The 21,853-nt window shown below is 40.0% G+C and overlaps 1 protein-coding gene and 1 long non-coding RNA gene across 2 annotated transcripts in view; one reads left to right on the forward strand and one right to left on the reverse strand.

The window, feature by feature from the left end:
* Positions 1-3,412: 3,412 nt before the first annotated feature.
* Positions 3,413-21,748, forward strand: ASNS (asparagine synthetase (glutamine-hydrolyzing)). The gene is made up of 13 exons (XM_068550617.1): positions 3,413-3,539; positions 6,673-6,708; positions 7,308-7,579; positions 11,131-11,368; positions 14,681-14,866; positions 15,122-15,223; positions 15,711-15,838; positions 16,894-17,020; positions 18,399-18,505; positions 18,985-19,085; positions 20,213-20,294; positions 20,385-20,540; positions 21,411-21,748. The coding sequence occupies exons 3-13, from the start codon at positions 7,331-7,333 to the stop codon at positions 21,618-21,620; spliced, it is 1,686 nt and encodes a 561-aa protein (XP_068406718.1). The 5' UTR covers positions 3,413-3,539; positions 6,673-6,708; positions 7,308-7,330; the 3' UTR covers positions 21,621-21,748.
* The window catches only part of LOC137768894 (uncharacterized), a 38,896-nt gene continuing 35,217 nt past the window's right edge, over positions 18,175-21,853 (reverse strand). Inside the window, exons 4-5 of the long non-coding RNA XR_011074845.1 lie at positions 19,717-19,788; positions 18,175-18,536 (exon numbers count right to left, since the gene is read on the reverse strand). This is a non-coding gene — a long non-coding RNA (uncharacterized lncRNA). The remainder of the gene's footprint in view (positions 18,537-19,716; positions 19,789-21,853) is intronic.

Genomic DNA, 21,853 nt, shown 5'->3' on the forward strand with positions numbered 1-21,853 from the left:
TCAGATAAGCAGATGGCACACTGCAATTAGGGCTAATGAGAGAAGCGTGGGCAGGGTTTAGGAAAGCCTCAGCACCTTAGGGCTAGGCCTGAAGGGGGTGAGGAGGAAGCAGTTCCTGGAATCTGCAGAGAAGGAAGAACAAAGAGGGTCAGCTGACAGGAGAGGAGCTTTGTAGTAGGTGAGCCAGGAAAGGAAATGCCCTGAGACTTCTCCCTCCCACCCTCTGCGGCTCCTTGAAGTGTCTCCCTTTGACTGCTCCCAGTGAAAGAGGAGGGCCGGGAAGCCAGGGCACAAACCTGAAAGTGGCTCTGAAGGGACAAGGGAAGGATACCCAGTACCACCAACCACACCATTTAGGGTATCAAGTATCTATCTCCCACTACCTAGACAGGGTGGGAAGGGAAATGGGATTTATACTATTATGATTCAATTCTTTATGATTTCATTCAAACAGTGTGTATTTGGCTAAATCCCTCAATTTCTGAGTCTTAGTTTTACATCTGTAAAATGTGGGTAGAAAACCTGCTTTCCCAGCTTGTCCTCAGGTTTGAGAGAGTATATAGAATAGGACATAGCAAAGTCTATTTGATGCTGAAAACTCTAGGGCAATAAAGAACCTTAGAACTTAGTCCTCTATCATCTTTGCTCTCGTCTGGCAACTACTCAAGTGTCCACTGCATGCTCTGTGCTTAGGGAATTTGTATTCTTGGCAATTACTGAACTGGTTGGGAATGTATTACATGAGGATATCAAACCTGTATCCTCTACAAGCATTAACTGTAGTCTGATCTCAGTATGTCTTGCACATGTAATTTTACTATTTCTCAATTTATTTTGGCGCTGATGTGACTAATAAAATACAAATTTATTTTTGAGTGTTATGAAGTCATGGGGCCTTGTTTATTTTTATCTTGGTATATTTTCTCTATCAAAGGGACACTAAAAGCACACTGTCTTCTTGTGGGGGCAGGTCAAGAAAACCTTTTTTAAAAAAATTCTAAAAGGAATCTTTGTAAAAATGTTTAGGGGTCACTGATATATTTTGGTTTTAGGTATCAACGTGACTTAGATTTTATAAAGAAACATTAGGCCTTAAACATCTTTTAACTGAGGCCATGGCTTACCCAGTTCTGCATAATAAATTTGAGGGCAGTACTGGTACCAGTTCATCAGTGCCTTTAAAATGGAGAGTCTCCTCTTTCAAGCTCTCAGTGCAGACAATAAGTAGGAAAAAAGTCTAATTTCAGGGTAATTCTCCAATATATGAATGGGGATGAAATCTGGAAAAGAAAATATATTTTTTCCTGAATGGAGATCATTCATGTTTTGTAAAAATAAGAGGCTATATCAACCCTTTTCTCTTCTGTCAGTGTCTCCAGTACAACACGGATCTTCTTGTCATTCTGTTCCACAGGCAGAATGTGATGAAAAGAAAGTGGCCTGTGGATCTAGACAAACCTGGTTTCACATCTGGATCCACACGTATTAGGTGTGTAAATATGGATAATATACTTCTAACTGGGTCTCATGTAAAAATATTCAGATTGCAATGCTATTTTGAGTTTTGATGAGATAGTTGATATTGTGAGGATGAAAAAAAAATAATTTCCCTCCTTGGGTGCTATGGCTCTACAGAACTCTCATCACTTTAGTACTTAAAATTTCAGGACTCGGGTGGGGGTGGGGGGCTTCCCTGGTGGCGCAGTGGTTGAGAATCTGCCTGCCAATGCAGGGGACGCGGGTTCGAGCCCTGGTCCGGGAAGATCCCACATGCCGTGGAGCAACTAAGCCCATGCGCCACAGCTACTGAGCCTGTGCCCTAGAGCCCGCGAGCCACAACTATTGAGCCCATGTGCCGCAACTACTGAAGCCCGCACGCCTAGAGACCGTGCTCTGCAACAAGAGAAGCCACTGCAATGAGAAGCCCGCGCACCACAACGAAGAGTAGCCCCCCGATCGCCACAACTAGAGAAAGCCCACGTGCAGCAACGAAGACCCAACGCAGCCAAAAATAAATAAATAAAATAATAAGTAAATTAAAAAAACTTTTCAGGACTGGAAGGACCCCCAGTAGTCTCTAACGTGCTTATTTTATTTATTTATTTTAAATTTATTTATTTATTTTTGGCTGTGTTGGGTCTTCGCTGCTGCGTGCGGGCTTTCTCTAATTGCGGCGAGCAGGGGCTACTCTTTTGTTGCACTGAGTGGGCTTCTCATTGTGGTGGCTTCTCGTTGCGGAACACGGGCTCTAGGCGCGCAGGCTTCCGTAGTTGTGTCCCACGGGCTTAGTTGCTCCGCAGCATGTGGGGTCTTCCCGGACCAGGGCTCGAACCCGCGTCCCCTGCATTGGCAGGCGGATTCTTAACTACTGCGCCACCAGGGAAGTCCCTAACTTGCTTATTTTAAAGATGTAAATGTAAAGAGGTTATAGGACATATCTCATGGTCGTATGAGTAGTCATAAAATTCAGACTGGAATGGAACTCAGTCCTTTCCTGAAAGTGAAATTTGTCAACGACCAAATGTAATGAGTAATCGAATTGAACTGAATACATGAATCCACTGAGCCGATCCTGAGACCCAAAAGGTGAAGAGGTCGACACAACCAACAAGGTGACCGGCTGGTTGAGCGCCAGTACAACCACATCAGACGTCTGATGACGACCCATCACAAAGTACCATCACACTGTGCTGTAAGTCCAGAGGAAGGAGAAATTTAACTCCGTCTGAGGTAGAAGAACATAGTGAAATCTAATTTGCATTTAATAAAAAGTGGACTAGAGGGGTGGGATAGGGAGGGTGGGAGGGAGGCGCAAGAGGGAGGAGAAGTGGGGATGTATGTATATGTATAGCTGATTCACTTTGTTATACAGCAGAAACTAACACACCATTGTAAAGCAATTATACTCCAATAAAGATGTTAAAAAAATAAAGATGTAGGAGTTTCATGCCCAAAAAAATACATAAAAAATAAAATAAAAGGTGGAGACCCATCCAGCTATTCCCATCTGCCTCACTATTTATTAATTTAGCAAATATATGCGTATCCACAGCTAAGATGTTCTCTTAGTAGTAAGGAGGATAAAGCACTTCTAAAGACTTCACAATTAAAGACATGAGGGAGATCTGCAGGGGGGATATGGCAATCAGTTGCTGATGGTTTCCCTAAGAACAAAACAAGCGCGGAAGATTAATGAATTGTCAGAACAGCAGGTAAGGTAATCCTAGGTGTCAATGGGGCACCTGGCCAGACCTCTGAGGCTCTCCCTCAGCAGGTGCACTAACACTTTAAGAAGCAAGAAACAGAGCAGTTCCTCCGCCTCCCTCGCTCCGCATCCAGTCCTGGCCGGGCTAGCGCCTTCACGCCCTGCGGGCCACGCCTCTGCGCGCTGGTTGGTCCTCCCAGACGTGATGAAACTTCCCGCACGCATTACAGGAGCCAGACGGTTATAAAGTGAGAGGTGAGGGGCGGTCCCCAGCCCGCAAGTTGTAGCCTGCTCACCTGACGCTCGCCCGGCCGCCCACCCCGCTGGATCCCAGGTAGGCCGGGCAGCCGGGGGCCGCGGCGCCCTCCCAGCGTGCCGCGGGGCTGCCCCGGGAGAGGGAGGAGGATGCGCGGCAGCCTGGCCCGCCCGACGGGAGGGCAGACGCGGATCCCGGCGTCCGCTGCAGCTGCGGCTGCTGCCGAGCAAAGACCTGCGCTGTGGCCCCGGAGGGGGGCACCGCGTGACTCGCAGAACCAAGGCCCTGCCGCTCTGGAGAGAAGGCGGCGGCGGTTTAAGTTGGCCATTTTAAATTTCATTATTTTGTATTATATTGTGTCGAAGCCTGCGGAATTTTTCGCATTTCAGGGGACCCGCTCGGATGGGCTGGAAGGGTGCATGTGGCCCGAGTGCAGTCGCGAGTCATGGGGCGACGCGGTCGCTAGGTCCTGGTCCGGGAGGGAGGGTCTGCAGGGCTGTCTGTTAAGGCCTCGGAGGATACCCCCTCACCTCCGGCAACCTCCACCCCTTCACCTAGTTACCCCTCCCCCCATCTGTGTAGACTGCAAGACTCAACAAGTGACTTGCTGAGCAAATCCTGCCCAGAAGAGATCTGGGCACGACAGGCGGCGCGGTGTGGGAAAAGGCAAAAGAAACGGGCATGCCTTTTCTCAATGGATATCTATTTTATAGGGCCAGTTTCAGATTAATGTTATTATTTTGAATGAAGAGACAGTGTTTTTCCTCAGCCTGTGGCCTACATTATTTCTTTACCATCTATTGCCCGGGGTGCTTGATAAATAATTTAAAAGCACTAGTAACTCAACTTTTTCATTGATTGATCTCATTATTTTAAGATTAATTAAAAGTAATTTATGGCTTAGTAATATTCCACTGTATCGATGTGCCACATCTTCTTTATCCATTCATCTGTCGATGGACATTTAGGTTGGTTCCACGTTCTGGCTATGGTAAATAGTAGAGGTAGACATAAAAAATGGACTTGAGGACATGGGGGGGAGGGCAAAGATGGGGCGAAGTGAGAGTAGCATCGACATATACACTACGGAATGTAAAATAGTTGGCTGGTGGGAAGCAGCAGCATAGCATAGGGAAATCAGCCCGGTGCTTTGCGATGACCTAGAGGGGTGGGATTGGGAGGATGGGAGGGAGGCTCAAGAGGGAGGGGATATGGGGACGTGTGTGTGCACATGGCTGATTCGCTTTGTTGTGCAATAGAAACTAACACTGTATTGTGAAGCAATTATACTCCAGTAAAGATCTATTAAAAAAAAAAAAAAGTAATTTAGGTCTTGAACCTGTGCAGGAGTTAGTTGCTGAATTCTTAAACTTCACCATATCACTTTGCTTTTAAGTATTGGTTTAAGAAATTAAGTGCTCTGAAACAACACTGTCCAATTCAGTAACCACTAGCCACATGTGACTGTTGAGAACGTGAAGTGCTGGTAATCCGAATTGAAATGTGCTTAAAGTGTTGATGATTTAATAGAGAAAAGCAATGTAAAAAATCTTGTTAATATTTTTGTACTGATTATGTGTTGACATAATACTATTTTCAGGACATTGTGTTAAAATCTATTTGAAATTTCACTTTTTTCTCTTTACTTTTTAAAAAAAATTTTTATTATGCTTTTGTCTTTTTACTTTTTTAATGGTGCTACTAGTATATTTAACATTACACATGTGGCTCACATTTCAATTGGACAGCACTGCTCTAGGCGTTTATGAGGAAATATGGAAAATTACTGGGAACAGGTAACAGCAGTAGGAAAAAGCGTTGCCAAGTAGGATGTTTGCAAGTAAGACTGTTTCCAATAAAAATAATAAGTGATAGTTTTAATTTGCTTTTCCTGCTGGAGAAATAAGTGTGCTTTGCAATCGTTTGTCGCCCGTTTCCCCTCCAATTTAGTGCTTACTGTGTTTCTGTAGCATGCTTAATGGGATTCACTAAGCAGCATTAGGAAGACTTAGGTAAATGACTGACTAATCACCGCACATGATTTCAGAGCACTTTCCCAGCCCATTTTTCATTGGTATAGAGTCAAAGGTAGATGGCTTATCAATAGTCATCTCACTTAAACCTCAGTGAATTTTCCCAGTAAATCTCGAAGTAAATCCAAGCATACCTAGCTTTGCAGGTACTGCTTTTTTTTTTTTTTTTATTAAACAAATTGGAGGTTTGTGACAACTCTGCATAGGTGTCATTTTTCCAACAGCATTTGCTCACTTCCTGTCTGTCACATTTTTGTAACTTGAAACTTTAGCGATCTGTGATCAGTGATCTTTGATGTTTCCACTGCAAAAAGATTACTACTTGCTGAAGACTCAGATGATGGTTAGCATTTTTTAGCAATAAAGTATTTTTTAATTAAAGTATGTACATTGCTAGGCATCATGCTATTGCACACCTAATAGACTACAGTATAGTGTAAACATAACTTTTATATGCACTGGGAAACCAAAAAATTCATGTGACTTGCTTTACTGCGGTGGTCTGGAACCAAACTGACAATATCTCAGAGATGTTCCTGTATCTGATTATGGGCTATTTGGCCAAATGCATGGGAGGGGCTGCATAGGACATGTGATACTTCATTTCCAAGTTGTTTTAGTTAATACCATTTTCCATTAATTTGATCTGGTCTCATAAAAGCTCCAAATAAGGCTTTGGTTCATTTAAATACAAATGAAATGTCTTTAGAGGATTATTCCAAGTGATTGATGTAACTTGAATATTTATATTTTGTCTTGATACCTTTTATCTAGGCATTTGCTGCAAATTTGCATTTAAAAAAATACCAAAATAGTTTGCAAGTTATAGATATTTAGGTAAAGTAACTGTTTTGAGCTGACAGCATTCAACTAAAACTGCTCTTTATTTCACAGTTGAGAATTGAATTTGAATTGCAAAGTAATTAACTTTTGTAGGAAGTACTTATTTGCTTCTTGGCCTACAGGGAAGAGCCAAATTGTTTTTCTGAGATGCTGCTGTGTATGTCCCACCTACTTTGCTTTCTTACTCACCAAGGTAGCTTCGAGACAAAAATGTTTAACATTTTTGTCTTTTAGGACATTTTGATGGTGAACATTTTGTATCTCTGTCAGCTTAAATTTTTTGGTTGTTATTAAACTAGGATATCAGATAATATTGCTTTCTCTTTTCTTTTTAGAGTTTCTCTGATCGTGTTTGAATAAGTCACTTGGAGGTAAGCTAGAAGTAGTGAAATGTTTATGATAGCTGTGTATCTTAATGTTACACTTAGGCAGTATGTATGATCATCTTTCCTACCCACTATACATCTATTAGTACAGGTAAAAAGAGGCATTTAATTGTCAAGGAGACACAAGAGGTGACTGTAGTAATCTGGAGCATCTCTTGGATTTTTCAGAGCTTTTGGGATTCTGGGATGGAGAGAGTGGGGATGGGATCTCTGGCAAGGATGGAGCCAGCCTGCATGTGTATCTGTATCTTGGGTGTAAACCTAGGATACAAAACAGAATGTGGCCTGAACACTGCTAACTCTAGCTGACCAAATCCTAATGTGAGAGGGATGCAGGCTTTGACCGGGGGCTAAGCTGCTATAGCTGGCTCGATGTAAAGGTCATCCATCTTTCCTGAACACTTGTAAGTAAATTAAATCATTCTCTGTCCCTGTGTGCCTGCCAACCTACTGGAAAATTGCTGTAGATAAGATAATTTATATTTCAGTCTTTGAAGTGGCTTATGCAAGTTTTGGGAATCAAGATTGAATACAGACTTGGATTGGATATTGAATATTTAATTTGTCTGTTCTTCTCTCCATAGAGAGCCCGTAGCTCCATTGCACCATGTGTGGCATTTGGGCCCTCTTTGGCAGTGACGACTGCCTTTCTGTTCAGTGTCTGAGTGCTATGAAGATTGCACACAGAGGTCCAGATGCATTTCGTTTTGAGAATGTCAATGGATATACCAACTGCTGCTTTGGATTTCACCGGTTGGCAGTGGTTGACCAGCTGTTTGGAATGCAGCCAATTCGAGTGAAGAAATATCCTTACTTGTGGCTGTGTTACAACGGTGAAATCTACAACCACAAGAAGGTAAACAGAATAAAACCAGAAGCCATCTGGATGTGATTAAGCCTCAGAGCTAGTTGGTTATAATAATTTTATTTTGTATAATGCTTTTTGCTTTCAAACACTTTCCATGTTCATTCTCATTTGCTCCAATTATATATAGAGAGACAGGGCACCAATGCACAAAGAGGTGAAATGACTTGGTCACACACACAAAAAAATGATAAAAAGAGGATTACATTTCAGGTTTTTAACTCTTAGAATCTTTTTTTTTCCTATTATGAATTTGAATGTTAATTAGAGGCTGTGTTAGGCACTGGGGATACAGTAGTAAATATGAGAGGTAGGTCTGCATGCTAGACGAGTTTATTCCATTAGGAAGCAGACAAAAAAAATCATTGTACATATACTAGGCATTCTGAAAAAATGAATATGGAGCTCAGGGATATGGGAGATCCAGTTTCAGTATAGGTGGTCAGAGAAAGCCTCTTGAGGAATTGACACTTGAACTCAGACTTGAATGGACAAGGATTAGCTAGCAGGGCTGGGAAGAGCATTTTCGTGCAGAGGGAATAGCATGCTTAGAACCCTGGGATTGTCATAAGTGAACAAGGGCCAGGTGGGACTGGGGAGGACCCAAGAGCAAGGAGGACTTGGTAAGGAGTTAGAACATAATTCTAAGAGCAATGAGATTTGAAGATTTTAAGGCAGGGATACAATTTAATAGTTTGTGGGTGATCACATTTGTAGCTTACATTTAATGCTGCCCTTAAGATGTTGCTGTTGCATAATTAATCAGGCAAAGGATAGACAGGGAGCCAGATGCAGTGGAGTGCAAGAAGTAAGACTTCCGGCAGCACTAAAATTGGAACAGCTTTTTAATCTGGTGAAATCATACTCCTAGGATGAGAGTAGTGAAGGTTTGGAAATTCTAACCCGAGGAAGCCACATTTACTGAGAGCCTTGCAATCTGGAATTGTTTGGCTAGTGTTTCATAAGAAATTTTTTAATCTAAAATTTGCAAGTTATTTTTTTGTCACTCTCCTCCCCAACTTTTAATTTTGAAAATTTCAAATTTACAAAAAAGAACAGAACATTGAGCATCTGGATGGAATAATTGTTAATGTTTTGCCTTTTTTGCTTTATCTCTCTGTATACACACACATTCAATTTTGGGCTTAATCATTTTAGAGTATACTGCAGATATTATAACACTTTACTCCTAAATATGTAAGCATTTGTCTGCTAAGAATAAGGTCATTCTTCTACCTAACACCAATACTATTATTATACCTAAGAATCCATAATACCCTCTAATATCCAGTTCATATTAAAATTTCCCAGGTGTTCCAAGAATATATTTATAGCTGTTTTTTGGTTTTGAGCCAGATTTCATTCAAGGGTCATACATTTGGTTGTGATTTTTCTCGGTACTTTGTGAGACTTCTTGATACATGCCTATCATTCGTGAGTAGGGATTTATATTCTAGTCACCCTCTGGCCATTTTTATCTTTGAATAATAGCTTTAGTCTTTGTTTGTTGTCCGCTTATAGGAACACTCAAGAATAGGCTTTTCATTTGAAGAGTCGTTATAGTTATTCAGCATATTCCTTTCATATATTTAATAAGGGCCTACTATACATCAGACATCATTTTTATAGGTGCTTGGAGGTGAAATGGAACAGGAGAGGTAAGGGAGTTTCAAGCTAGTGGGAACAGAGGAGGGGGCAGTTAAAACTTCCTTATTAAGCCAAGTTGGTACCATATACATGAGAATGCTAAGTTTGTATTATGGCAGTAGTAGCCTGACTTTCACCTTAAATTAGGTAGGAAATGCCATGTTTTACTTGAACAACATAGCTGCTTTTGTGTATTTTGTTAAATAGTTAAATATTTTGAAACTATTGTATTTTCAGAAGTTCCATTGCTTCTACCAATCATTCAGGTTATCTAGTGTGAGCAGCTAAAATCTGTCTAAAGAGTAGAATTGACATTTCAGGCTTATGTAAAGAATTCTGCAACATAAGCTCCAAAGGTTCCCCTTTTTTGGTGAAAATAGAATTTACTACTAAAATCCAGCCAGCAGGTGGGAGTGGAGGGAGACTGGTCAAGGAGAGGAGGAATACGAGTGAAGGTTGGGCAAAGAGGAGGCCCCCTCCCTGCAGGGGGCATCAGAGGCCTACAGCCAGCAAGTCAAATGGCAGTGTGATTTCTGCGTGATGGCAGAATATGGGGGCTTTAAGCTAAGTGTGGCTTCAGGCGGGTGGGAAGTATACACGTGAATCATTAACCAGTAAGTTACCTGTAAGCTTTAGGCCAAAGAGCCATGATGGTGATATGGTGGTGGAGTATAGATTTGGAAGCTGTTGCTTGCTGAGATCATCGAATGCTTTAGGCTCATTTATCCTGCAGGTACTTAAGCCCAGAAGGGTCAGCAGAAGACCTCTTCCAAACCCTACCTCCTAGTGACAGAGATCATCACTGACAGTCTCTCAGACCAAGGAGAGGTGACCAGGAGGTGGCTTTGTAGTTATTGGAAGTGGCCAAAGCCCATTTTTTGGACAGTTCCGTGCTTATAGACAAAAGGTTCACAAATTTATAGAGTGAGCATGGTTGTGATGCATGCTTTACGGGTCATACACATATAAACATAGAGACTTACTTTTTGAAATTTAAAAACATGTTTTAAATGTTCAAATGTACCCAGCATTTCAACTTGATTTTGTTTATGTGAACCTCCTCTCTATTATCAGCCAAAAATATGAGTAAGTACAAAGAAAGAGGAACATACCAAGAAGTTTTCACCCTCACAGTTTGCCAGTGGTGCGGGAGAGCCATGGAGTTTGGGCCTAACTAATTGAACCCTCTCTACATAGAATGGGAATGATGGTCTCTTTGCTGTTCCACTGGGGGATGTGGATGAATAAAGCTCCAGCATCATTTTGTCCATCACTGAGAAGTAGCTTTAATGCCTCTGCAGTGGTGGAAGGACGGGATGCTATAGTCCTCCCCAGGACCAGCAGCTCTGTGTTGGACTATTTGTCTCCACCATTGTGATGGAATCATTTATTTGTCAGGGAATAGTGCCAAATGTGTTTGTCCTTTCGCTTTCTATTTTCATAGGAAGTCTGTGAGGCTGAACTGGAAGAAGCTCAGCTGATACTATATTCCCAAACCAAAATCTCACAGTTGAAGAAGACACATTTTTAGTGTCCATGACACCTGGCAATCTATTTGCTTAACTTACATGTTTATGTAAATACATATGTATTACATACACAGTATGTATATAATATACATTTCCGTCCCTCCACGCAATACAGAGGTACATTGCGTCTGTATTTTGGTTATCAGAATGCAACTAAAATTTTCACGGGCTTAGCTTTATGTTATAAAGAATTTGTATGATTCTGAGTTCAAACAGGCTATATTTTTATAATGCCATGATTCTTTTAAATCACTAACGTGCATGAAATTATAAAGCACAAAAATACTGAAGCAACTTTGCAATAAAAAAAAATTAGTGAATGCACAAGGATTCTAACATTTTTTGTTTTGCTATTGTTTCCTTAAGCTGCAACACCATTTTGAATTTGAATACCAGACCAAAGTGGATGGTGAGATAATCCTTCATCTTTATGACAAAGGAGGAATTGAGCAAACAGTTTGTATGTTGGATGGGGTATTTGCATTTATTTTACTGGATACTGCCAATAAGAAAGTATTCTTGGGCAGAGATACCTATGGAGTCAGACCTTTGTTTAAAGCCGTGACAGAAGATGGATTTTTGGCCGTGTGTTCAGAAGCTAAAGGTAATGATAGAATTTTACTGTAGATTTTCATTCTTGTCCTGATTCTGTGTTTTCTTTTAAATAATATTTATAAATCTAATCCAATGCATATTTACAAATGGGGCAACCCAGATTTTTTACAAGTGACTATGTGAGTCATGGACTTTCTGAGCTTTTCTTTATAAAGCCAAGGAGTTGGACTCTCCTTTTAGCACTTAAATTCTGTAAACCTTAGAAGATAAATCTGTAGTAAAGTCATTTAATTTTTGTTGTGCTGATAGGCTCTGCATCTGGTTTGATCCCATATGTATTTTCAAGTTTTCCTATGTCACATGGTAATGGTAGGGTTGGACGGCCCTGCAGTTATTGCACTGTGGTACTGTGCCATGGCTATCACACAGACTCATTTTAATTTAGCATTTTTTAAACAGCTTTATTGGTGTATAATTTACATGCCATACAATTCTTCCATTTAAAGTGTACAATTCGGTGGTTTTTAGTATGTTCATAGACATCTGCAACCAATGCTTCGGTCCATTTTAGAAATTTTTTATCACCTCAAAAATAAACCTCGTAGGGAAATCTCTGGCGGTCCAGTGGTTAGGACTCTGCGCTTTCACTGCTGAGGGCCCCGGTTCGATTCCTGGTCAGGGGAACTGAGATCCCACAAGTCTCGCAATGCAGCCAAAAAAATAAAAATAAACCTTGTACCCTTGAGCTGTCACTCCCCATCACTCCATATCCATCAGCCATTAAACTTCCTGTCCCCAACTACCTCCTCTACCCTCTCTCCCCCCAGTCCCAGCCAACCGCCAATCTGCTTTCAGTCTATGTGGATTTCCCTATTCTGGGCATTCCATATGAACGGAGTCATATCATATGTGGTCTTTTGTTACTGGCTTCTATCACTTGGCATAATGTTTCCGAGGCCTGCCTATGTTGTAACATGTATCAGTATTTACTTTTTATGGCCAAAAGATACTCCATTACATGGATATACCACATTCTGTTTATCCACTGTTAATCCTTTTGTCAGTTGATGGACAATTGGCTCTTATGAATAATGCTTCTCTACATATTTGTGTACAAGTTTTTGTGTTTTCATTTCTCTTTGGTGTATACCTAGGAGTGGACTTGCTGGGTCACATGGTTTACTCTGTGTTTACAAATAGCATCAAAAAGAATAAAATACTTGAGAATAAATCTAACACAAGCAGTGCAAAACTGTATGCTGAAAACTATAAAACATTGTTGAAAGAAATGAAAGAAGATCTAAATAAATTGGAAAGCATACAATGATCATGGATCGAAGACTTAACATTGTTAAGTTGGCACAGACTCCCCCAGTGGATCTACAGATTCAGCATGACCTCTGTCAGAATCCCAGATGACTTCTTCTTAAAAATTGACAAGCTGACTCTGAAATTCATAGGGAATGGCAAAGGACTCACAATAGCCAAAACAATCTTGAGAAAGAATAAAGTAAGAGGATTCTCACTTCCTGACTTCAAAACGTACTACAAAATAAGGGTAATCAGGACAGTATGGTACTGGCAGGACAGACATATAGACCAGTGGAATAGAACTAAGAGTCCAGAAGTGAATCCATACATCTGCAGTCAACAGATTTTCATCAAGGGTTCCAAGACCATTCAATGGGCAAAGAATAGTCTTTTCAACAAATGGTGCTGGGACAACTGGACATACACATGCAAAAAAATGAAGTTAAACCTTTACCTCACGCCATACATAAAAATTAAAGTGGGTCAAACTCCTAAATGTAAACACTAAAACTATAAATCTCTTAGAAGAAAACATATGGCTAAATCTTCATGACCTTGGATTTTGCAAAGATCTCTTAGATATGATCCCGAAAGCACAAGCAACAAAAAAATAAATTGGATTTCATCAGAATTAAACATTCTTGTACTTCAAAGGACACCATCAAGAAAGTGAAAAGACAACCCACAGAATGGAATAAAATACTTGTAAATCATATTTAGCATTTTTTGACAATAAAGTTGAGGAAGGCATTCATCTTTTATCTCCTAGCTAGATAGAATGACATCCTAAAATCTGGTCTACCTGCCTGTCTGCCTTTTTGCCTCATTCCTTAATTCCTTTCTCACTTACTGTGATCGTATGGCAAAGAAGTATATACGTTATTTACCTAAAGTGCTGTTAGGGAAGCCCAGCAAAGAGAACACAAGGGGAAAGCAGACTCCATACTTCCACTGTGTCTCCGAAACCTTGGTATGGAATTACGGTCTCACATCCAACTTACCCTCTGAAATTTCTTGACTTGTGATTTTTTTGCATCCTTAACACTGCCCTTTTCTAAACAACATGATCTCATCTAGAATACTGTACTGCAACGGTTTTTCTTTCTCAGTGCTTTTAGAATAGCCTATCAAAAACTCATTTGGTCATAGTGCTCCCTGCTTAAAATCTTGTAACTGCTCCTCAACCCCTACAGGGGCTGTGTAGCTACCTTGAGGTCTGCTGGCTGGTGATAGGATCTGGGGCTTGTCTGCTGTTTGAATTCCACACTACACAGTAGATTCCTGGGTCAACAAACTCAAATTATAGATCATAATAAGTATTCTGTGTAGATAGGCTGTTACTGTTTATAATAAACCACTGATTTTTCTTTTTTAATCTCAGATCGTGGTGATGTCAAGTTGGTTACTTCCTGTGAGAACTTATTGAGGAAATTTAAATTATAATGTTTAACTCACACAGTATATAATAGCTACGTAAGGGATAGATGTCTGACTTCTTAATATCTGAGTTTAAAGTACGTAATGGTGGATCATTTTGCTTGTTAAAGGACTGGGAACCATAGCTATTTTCTTAGGATACCTCAGTGATGACAAGTGACTACTTGTCATATCATAAAATTATGATAAAATTAAGGATATCATAAAATTATATCATAAAATTAAGTTTCATAAAATTAAGTTTCAAGTCCTTCTCTTTGCTTAATAAATGTATCTTTTCTTATATTTGTTTGCTTTAGTGAAGAAAATAGATTTTTTAAAATCAGAAATTCCAGCTAGGGAGAGGAAATTGAACACTGGAGATTTTCCTATTGCCTTGAATTACTAGAAATCAGTGTAATTTTTCTGTGCATCTCTGTACCACTATTACCTTTCTAGTAAGTAGATGGTAGGGTCTTGAGTGATTATATTTTTCCAGTTTTGCTTATGTAATGGACACATATTTGTATTAAAGAGGGAAAGTAAATAGGAATTTAGAGGATATTAACTAATCATGAAAGTTACTGTGAAGTATTATCCTCATTTGAATAAATTGATCTTTTTGAATATGTAGGTCTCATTAACTTGAAGCACTCCATGACTCCTTTTTTAAAAGTGGAGCCTTTTCTCCCAGGACACTATGAAGTTTTGGATTTAAAGCCAAATGGCAAAGTAGCATCGGTGGAAATGGTTAAATATCATCACTGTAGAGATGAGCCTCTGCATGCCCTGTATGACAGCGTGGAGAAACTCTTCCCAGGTAAGAAAGCAGAAGCCCACCCACCTGTTCCCCACCTCTCTCCCCAAAAGGAAAACTGTACTCTCACATCACTGGAATGATGTAAGTTCGAAAATCTGTTTCCTTTTTAATTTGGAGGTGACACATTGCAATTTGGCCAACTTCACTTTTGAGCAAATGCCATCGTGATAGAGGTACATGATTGTGTACCCATTTCAGTAAATAATTCAGCCCGGGCTTTTCTGCAGCTATTTAATTTCCTTTATGTGTTAATAGGTTTTGAGATAGAAACTGTGAAGAACAACCTCCGAATCCTTTTTGACAATGCCATTAAGAAACGTTTGATGACGGACAGAAGGATTGGCTGCCTTTTATCAGGTGAAGTCAGTTTAAAAACCTAATTGTATTCAGTGCATATTTAAGTTAAATGATTTATAGCTATCCTGGAGGTTTTGACTATAAAATACTTACTATATGATTTAATCTTTCCTCCATTATAGGATGAAAAAGTGTTCTGTAAGTTGCTTTCAATATTCATAATAATGTAGCAACTTAAAGTGATACTATAATTATATTGGCACGAGTGACCTAGTAAACATTCTTTAGAATATTCCATGTCCTCCTACTCTACCATCTTGATTCGAGTCCTAGAATGTGTGTAGTGGTTTTTAACCAATTCAAATACTGTTACCATTATCACAGGTTAAATGTTAGATTTTTCTTATTCAAGTTGATTTTCAATTTATAAAACTTAGGGATTTTAAATGGTAAAACTCTAGTCTTAGTGCTTAATAGGAATGTAAATCATATCTGTCCCTCTCTTATGTAAGGCCCATAACCAGTACACTTCCTGTCTTGCTCATAGGTGGCTTGGATTCCAGTTTGGTTGCTGCCATCCTGTTGAAGCAGCTAAAAGAGGCCCAAGTACAGTATCCTCTCCAGACATTTGCGATTGGCATGGAAGACAGTCCCGATTTACTAGCTGCTAGAAAGGTAAGACACTGTCTTTGCCTGTTATGTAGTTAAGACAGACTTGTTAGTAACTGATGGTTCTATACTTTGCTGCTGCATTGACTTAGGTAATTGTTTTGAATTAAATATATTAAAATGGAATGAAATGCCTGTTGAATATCAACTATGTTGTACACTGTATTCTGGGTACTTTTATCTATCACGGCCCATGCAGTCCTCACAAAGACCCTATGATAATTCCGCCCTTTTGAGAGTTAGGGCATGGTATAGTGGTTCAGGCTGCAGGCTTTAGAACCTGACTGCTGGTTTCAAATCCTAGTTCTACCACACAATTCCTCACTTACGCAATGGAAGTAATAGTATCTACTATGGGATAGTTTTGAGGTGAAAATTACATAATACTTAATATAAGTGTGTAGGATAGAACCTAGCGTGTAGTGAGTACTTAGAGAATGTTAGCTATTCTTTTTACTTTTCATTTTTTTAATTTTATAAAGTACTGTGTTTAGGGCTGTGGGCAGAGGGGACCTTGTACACATTCAGTGTGCGGGAGACCTCGTTCCCGCTTTGGAGAAACTTGCATAGAATGGATGAGAAGGAGCAAGCAAGTGGTCCCAAAGCAAGTTGACCAATGCTAAATGAATCCACAATAGCCAAAGAAAACAGAATGAGGGGAGGGGCCATTTAATTCAGGAATAACATCCTGGATGTAAAATTAGGCATTGCAGGGGGGCCAAAAGGAGGTAAAGTCAGTGTGAGGGGGAGTGGGGGGCATGCTTGTTAGGGTGAAGTCTTGGAGTGGGAAGAGTGGATGGGAGCTCTACCTCTTGGTGGTCAGTGGAGGGCAGACACGGGGAGGCAAGGGAGCCTGACTCGGGTGGGGCTCGTATGCAGTGGCCTAGAGAATCATTTCCCCTTATTGTGGTGGCCTACGGAATCATTTCCGCTTAGTTTGTCTTGTTTGTTTAATGCCCTTGTTAATTCATAATGTGTTGTGGACTACAGTCCTGCTTCATTTTCAAGAGTAGTCCTTTTCTTTAAAACACAAGCCTATGGGTATTTCTTTGTATAATCAGGTGGCAAATCATATTGGGAGCGAACACCATGAAGTCCTCTTTAACTCTGAGGAAGGCATTCAGGTCCTGGATGAAGTCATATTTTCCTTGGAAACTTACGATATTACAACAGTCCGTGCTTCAGTAGGTAAGGTATTTTATGATCCCAAAAAGATTTTTTAATACTGAAAAGGTGTAAGGATTAAACAATCCTGTTTCAAGCAGTTGTTTAAAAAACGGTACTCAAGAATGAACACAGGTAAAATTCCTGTGTCAGCAATTGTTGAAGACAAGGCCATTTAAGAATTCCTGAAATCTCTTTTGGAGAGGAACAATAAGTACATAGTTAAACTTCCACATTTATGGTATCACCATTTATATTTCTCCAAAAAGTAGATACATATTTTTTGTACCACCTTTCCCCCAGTTTCTCTGTATAAAATTTTCTTGGGCTGTATAGGGAAATAGGTCTGCATTGTAACTAATTTCTGTAAGGAATGCTCATTTTAGATATATTTTGGTAAATATTCCATCATACGACTTATCAATCAATAACTTATTGTGCAGCAAGAAATAACTAGTTTTACCCTGTGGATACACACTGAGATTAGAAGTATACTCCAAATCAGACTGATCTAATTTTGCTGAGCCTCTAATATGCTACCGGCTTAGATATGCCTCTCTTAAGGGATGCAGAATCTGACAGGACTCCATTGCAAAGTTTAGGGTCTGCACCCTCATGCTCTAAACTTTGCAGTAATAGTACAGAGGTGCTGTCTCTCCCAAGGAAGCAAAAATTAGTTCTTGAAGGGCAAAAAAATCTTAGGCATTACAGTGGTTTCTGGCCTTCCAAAGGGCCACGGTACATCAACAGAAATACGGTATTTCTGGTACTGATATTTCATTGGTGAAGGAGATTAGGGAAAAAGATCTAAAAAGTATCCCTAGGGAGGTGATAATGAAAAAACAGTTAAGAACAGATACTGGTTTACAGGGATGTGGAGCAGGAACCAACCAGCATCTTTTAATGTTGCAATATTCTTAACTGTATTTGAAATATGCTGAATGGGGAGTAAGTATCAGAAAAAAAGCCCCGAATAAAAATTAAGCTACCAGAGCCCTAACTTAATTTTTTTATAGTGATACTGGTGTGAAAGTTATCACATTTAAGATATTTGAGTCACTGTTCAGCAAAATTTTTTAGCATTTTTAACATTGTTTAGCAAAATTTTCAGATAGACATTCTTGGTCTGAAAGCAGTAACATTTTAAAACCTATATATAAAATTGTGGAAGGGTTTTGGGGTATTTCATCACAACAGTACAACTTTTGGATTAAGTACATAAAAAGATAGGTACATATAAAGATATTGTAGATATAAGGTCATTCTTTTGCAAACTACTTTATATTAACAGAGAGTCTAGTCTAATAGCAAAGCTTGCAGTCATTTCCAGAAATCAAATAAAAGGCATTTTTGGTAGAGGGTTATGTGGACATTAACCAATAATTTCTGTCTCTTTTTTAAGGTATGTACTTAATTTCAAAGTACATTCGGAAGAACACGGATAGCGTAGTGATCTTCTCTGGAGAAGGTTCAGATGAACTTACACAGGGTTACATATATTTTCACAAGGTAGGCATTCTCAAATGGAGGGATATTGATCCTAGGGGAAGAAAAGTATGAATTATTATTTACCTATTTTCTATCTCCTTTTTTGGTATAACAGTAACACTTTGAATATCTTGTGAGGCATATCAGGAAATCTGATAGTGTCTGTATTTTTGGGGGGAGAAAGAAGTCTTAATAGTGTCCGATAATATCTTTTTTTAAACTAGTTAAGCTTAAGAATCATGTTTCTGCTCTTAGTCGCCTATGGTCTTATGGCTGTTGTACAGCATGTCATTTTATTTGTTCTAGCACTAGCAGTCTTGGTGTGAGGGAAGGTACGTCTTATCAAGCATTTACTCCCTTCCCTAAGCTCTGTTTGGCTTTTTGTCTTACCCACCTTTAGAATTGGAGTTACGTGTACGAGTGAGATATAAAAACTGTTTCATGTGCCAGAAGCAAAGCTTGTGGGTGTATTTGTAACTTCAGCTCTGTTTGCAAAATAGGCTCCTTCCCCTGAGAAGGCCGAGGAGGAGAGTGAGCGGCTTCTGAAGGAACTGTATTTGTTTGATGTTCTCCGAGCAGATCGAACTACTGCTGCCCATGGGTAAACGTGGTATTTTAGGAAGCAATTGTAAAGATAACCTCAAAAAACACAAGGCTCAGTGGTCGATTTCTTTCTTTCCAGTTAGTATATGTTGCAAAGTATGCCTTCTATAGAGAAAATGGAGCTTGTCTGTTAGTGCAGAGGGATTAGGCTGAATCAGAGTGCTGTTGTCATGGTGAGAGGACATGGATAGGCGGTTTGAGATGGAGTTCCCGTCTTGAAAGCACAACATCTTGCCCACTTCTGGGCAACTGAGATGGAAGGCACTTGCAGCTTTTTATTTTTTTTTAAGAGAAATAAAGATTATACACCTTCATGTTGCGAGTGTTGAGCGCCTGCCATGCCAGTTTGATGCTGTGGGGACCACGTCTGGGGAGAGGGAAGTGAGGATGCAAGAGATTTGATTAGCTTATAAAACAGGTTTCTGTGGTATCATTTCTGGTTGGCTAAAGTTTTCACTTTTTAAAGCTGGTCATGTTGGAGAATTGAAGACTCTTATTGTACGTGATAAACAACCAATATCAACTCTTTTAGTTACTTCTACCAAATCACACTTAGATTAGAAAATAATATGAGGTTGGGGAATGAACTGAATTCAAATGTTTTTACTACTAACTGATGAATAACTTACATTCAGTAGAAACCAGTGTTCCACAGTGTTTCATCAAAGGCCACATCATCTGTTTCTTGAATGCTGGGGACTCTGGTGAGGACAAGCAGATAGGGTAATAACCGCAGATTAACATTACAGTTTTTCATAGGACGAGAGATGGTCTCACCTAGAAAAAACTGAGTCAGAAAAGTCCAGGCAAAGTACGTTCTTAATGATCAGGTCACTCATTCTTTTTCTGATTTTTGAGATAATTTAATAGTTTACAGAAGGGAAAGTAAAAGTAATTATTCTCCAGTAGTTTGTTTCACTCCCTAGATGATGTAATATGTACTCTGAATGAAGGTTTTTGTATTCATGCATTAGCGTAGGGCAGTTACTTAGGATTATAAAAATGACTTTATAATCTTAACATTACTTAGAGGCTAAGTGAATTCCTAGGAAACTAAGTCTGAATCTAAACAGACAGGCACTAAATATCCATTTTGATTTAGATTTTCTTCTTTTCCTTTTTAAGCCTTGAACTGAGAGTCCCCTTCCTGGATCATCGATTTTCTTCCTATTACTTGTCTCTGCCACCAGATATGAGAATCCCCAAGGTGGGTGAATCAAGATAAAAACTGTCAAAAAACCATTGATACTGGTTATATTTAGAACTTTCACTGACACTCCTTTTGTTTTCATGTCAGAACGGGATAGAAAAACATCTTCTGAGAGAGACGTTTGAGGACTCCAATCTGATACCTAAAGAGATTCTCTGGCGACCAAAAGAAGCCTTCAGTGATGGAATAACCTCAGTTAAGAATTCCTGGTTTAGGATTTTACAGGAATACATTGACCATCAGGTATCATGTCTTTAAAAGTATTTTCTGGAATAGGATAACTTGGATGCAGAGTAGTAATCACTGTTCATTTTGTATTTAATTTAAATGTTTGTGTCTGCAGGAGAGATGCCCTATAAACAATACTTCTTTTAAAGAATTCTGTAAGAATAAAGTGGCATCTAGAATAGAGAGAGGAGACTTACCAGTCATCACTGACTTTTTTTTTTTTTTTTAGAATTTATCTATTTTATTTATTTTTGGCTGCATTGGGTCTTCGTGGCTGCATGTGGGCTTTCTCTAGTTGCGGCGAGCGGGGGCTATTCTTCGTTGCGGTGCGCGGGCTTCTCATTGCAGTGGCTTCTCTTCTTGCAGAGCACGGGCTCTAGGTGTGCGGGCTTCAGTTGTTGTAGCACGTGGGCTCAGTAGTTGTGGCTCATGGGCTCTAGAGTGTGGGCTCAGTAGTAGTGGCGCACGGGCTTAGTTGCTCTGTGGCATGTGAGATCTTCCCGGACCAGGGCTTGAACCCGTGTCCCCTGCATTGGCAGGCGGATTCTTAACCACTGCACCACCAGGGAAGCCCCCTGACTTTCATCTTACACATTTTTGGGCACCTGTTGGGTGCCAGACATTATTAGGCACAAGTGAAGCAAACACTTAGAGCCACCACTTAGAAGAAATATGCATGTGAATGTTCCTTAAAGGTCACTGCAGCTATGTATATTAGGGTATTTTAGCATTTTCTAAGTGAGCCAAAGAGTCTCTCACACAATATACAGTCATGCCTTTTCTTTTTTTGTTTGTTTTTTGTTTTTGTGAAGCCAGATTAAATACAAGTATTTCCATGCTGGTTAAAAAACCATTTCGCTGCTATCTATCTTGTTATTCTTGCAGGTTGATGATGCGGTGATGGCAAGCGCAGCCCAAAAATTTGCCGTCAATACTCCCAAAACGAAAGAAGCCTATTACTACCGTCAGATCTTTGAGCGCCACTACCCGGGCCGCGCCGACTGGCTGCCTCATTACTGGATGCCCAGGTGGACTAGCGCCACTGACCCTTCCGCCCGCACTCTGACCCATTACAAGGCCGCTGCCAAAGCTTAGGTATTCCCCGAGCCGTGGAGTGAAAGTAAACACTTCTTCTCATTGTGAAGGGTAGGGGGCTTGGGGGCAGGAAGGGTCAACTGCCCAGGCTTGCTTGGGTGTGAAAAAATAAAAGTCTTAAATCTGAAGCATTGCTATAGTCATTCATATTCATACAGCCCCCTCATCAGAGGTAGCTAGAAACTGAACAGCTTTCACTGTATCACAATAAGAGAGTGAGCTAGGAAAGGGGA

The sequence above is a fragment of the Eschrichtius robustus genome, chromosome 8 (assembly GCF_028021215.1).
Source record: "Eschrichtius robustus isolate mEscRob2 chromosome 8, mEscRob2.pri, whole genome shotgun sequence".
Classification (NCBI taxonomy): domain Eukaryota; kingdom Metazoa; phylum Chordata; class Mammalia; order Artiodactyla; family Eschrichtiidae; genus Eschrichtius; species Eschrichtius robustus.

Excerpts from the sequence above, each read along its gene's own strand:
- ASNS (XM_068550617.1), top strand. The coding sequence starts at position 7,331 with ATGTGTGGCATTTGGGCCCTCTTTGGCAGTGACGACTGCCTTTCTGTT. Across the intron at positions 15,224-15,710 it reads GATTGGCTGCCTTTTATCAG|GTGGCTTGGATTCCAGTTTG; the intron begins GTGAAGTCAGTT and ends TCTTGCTCATAG. Across the intron at positions 20,541-21,410 it reads AGGAATACATTGACCATCAG|GTTGATGATGCGGTGATGGC; the intron begins GTATCATGTCTT and ends TTATTCTTGCAG.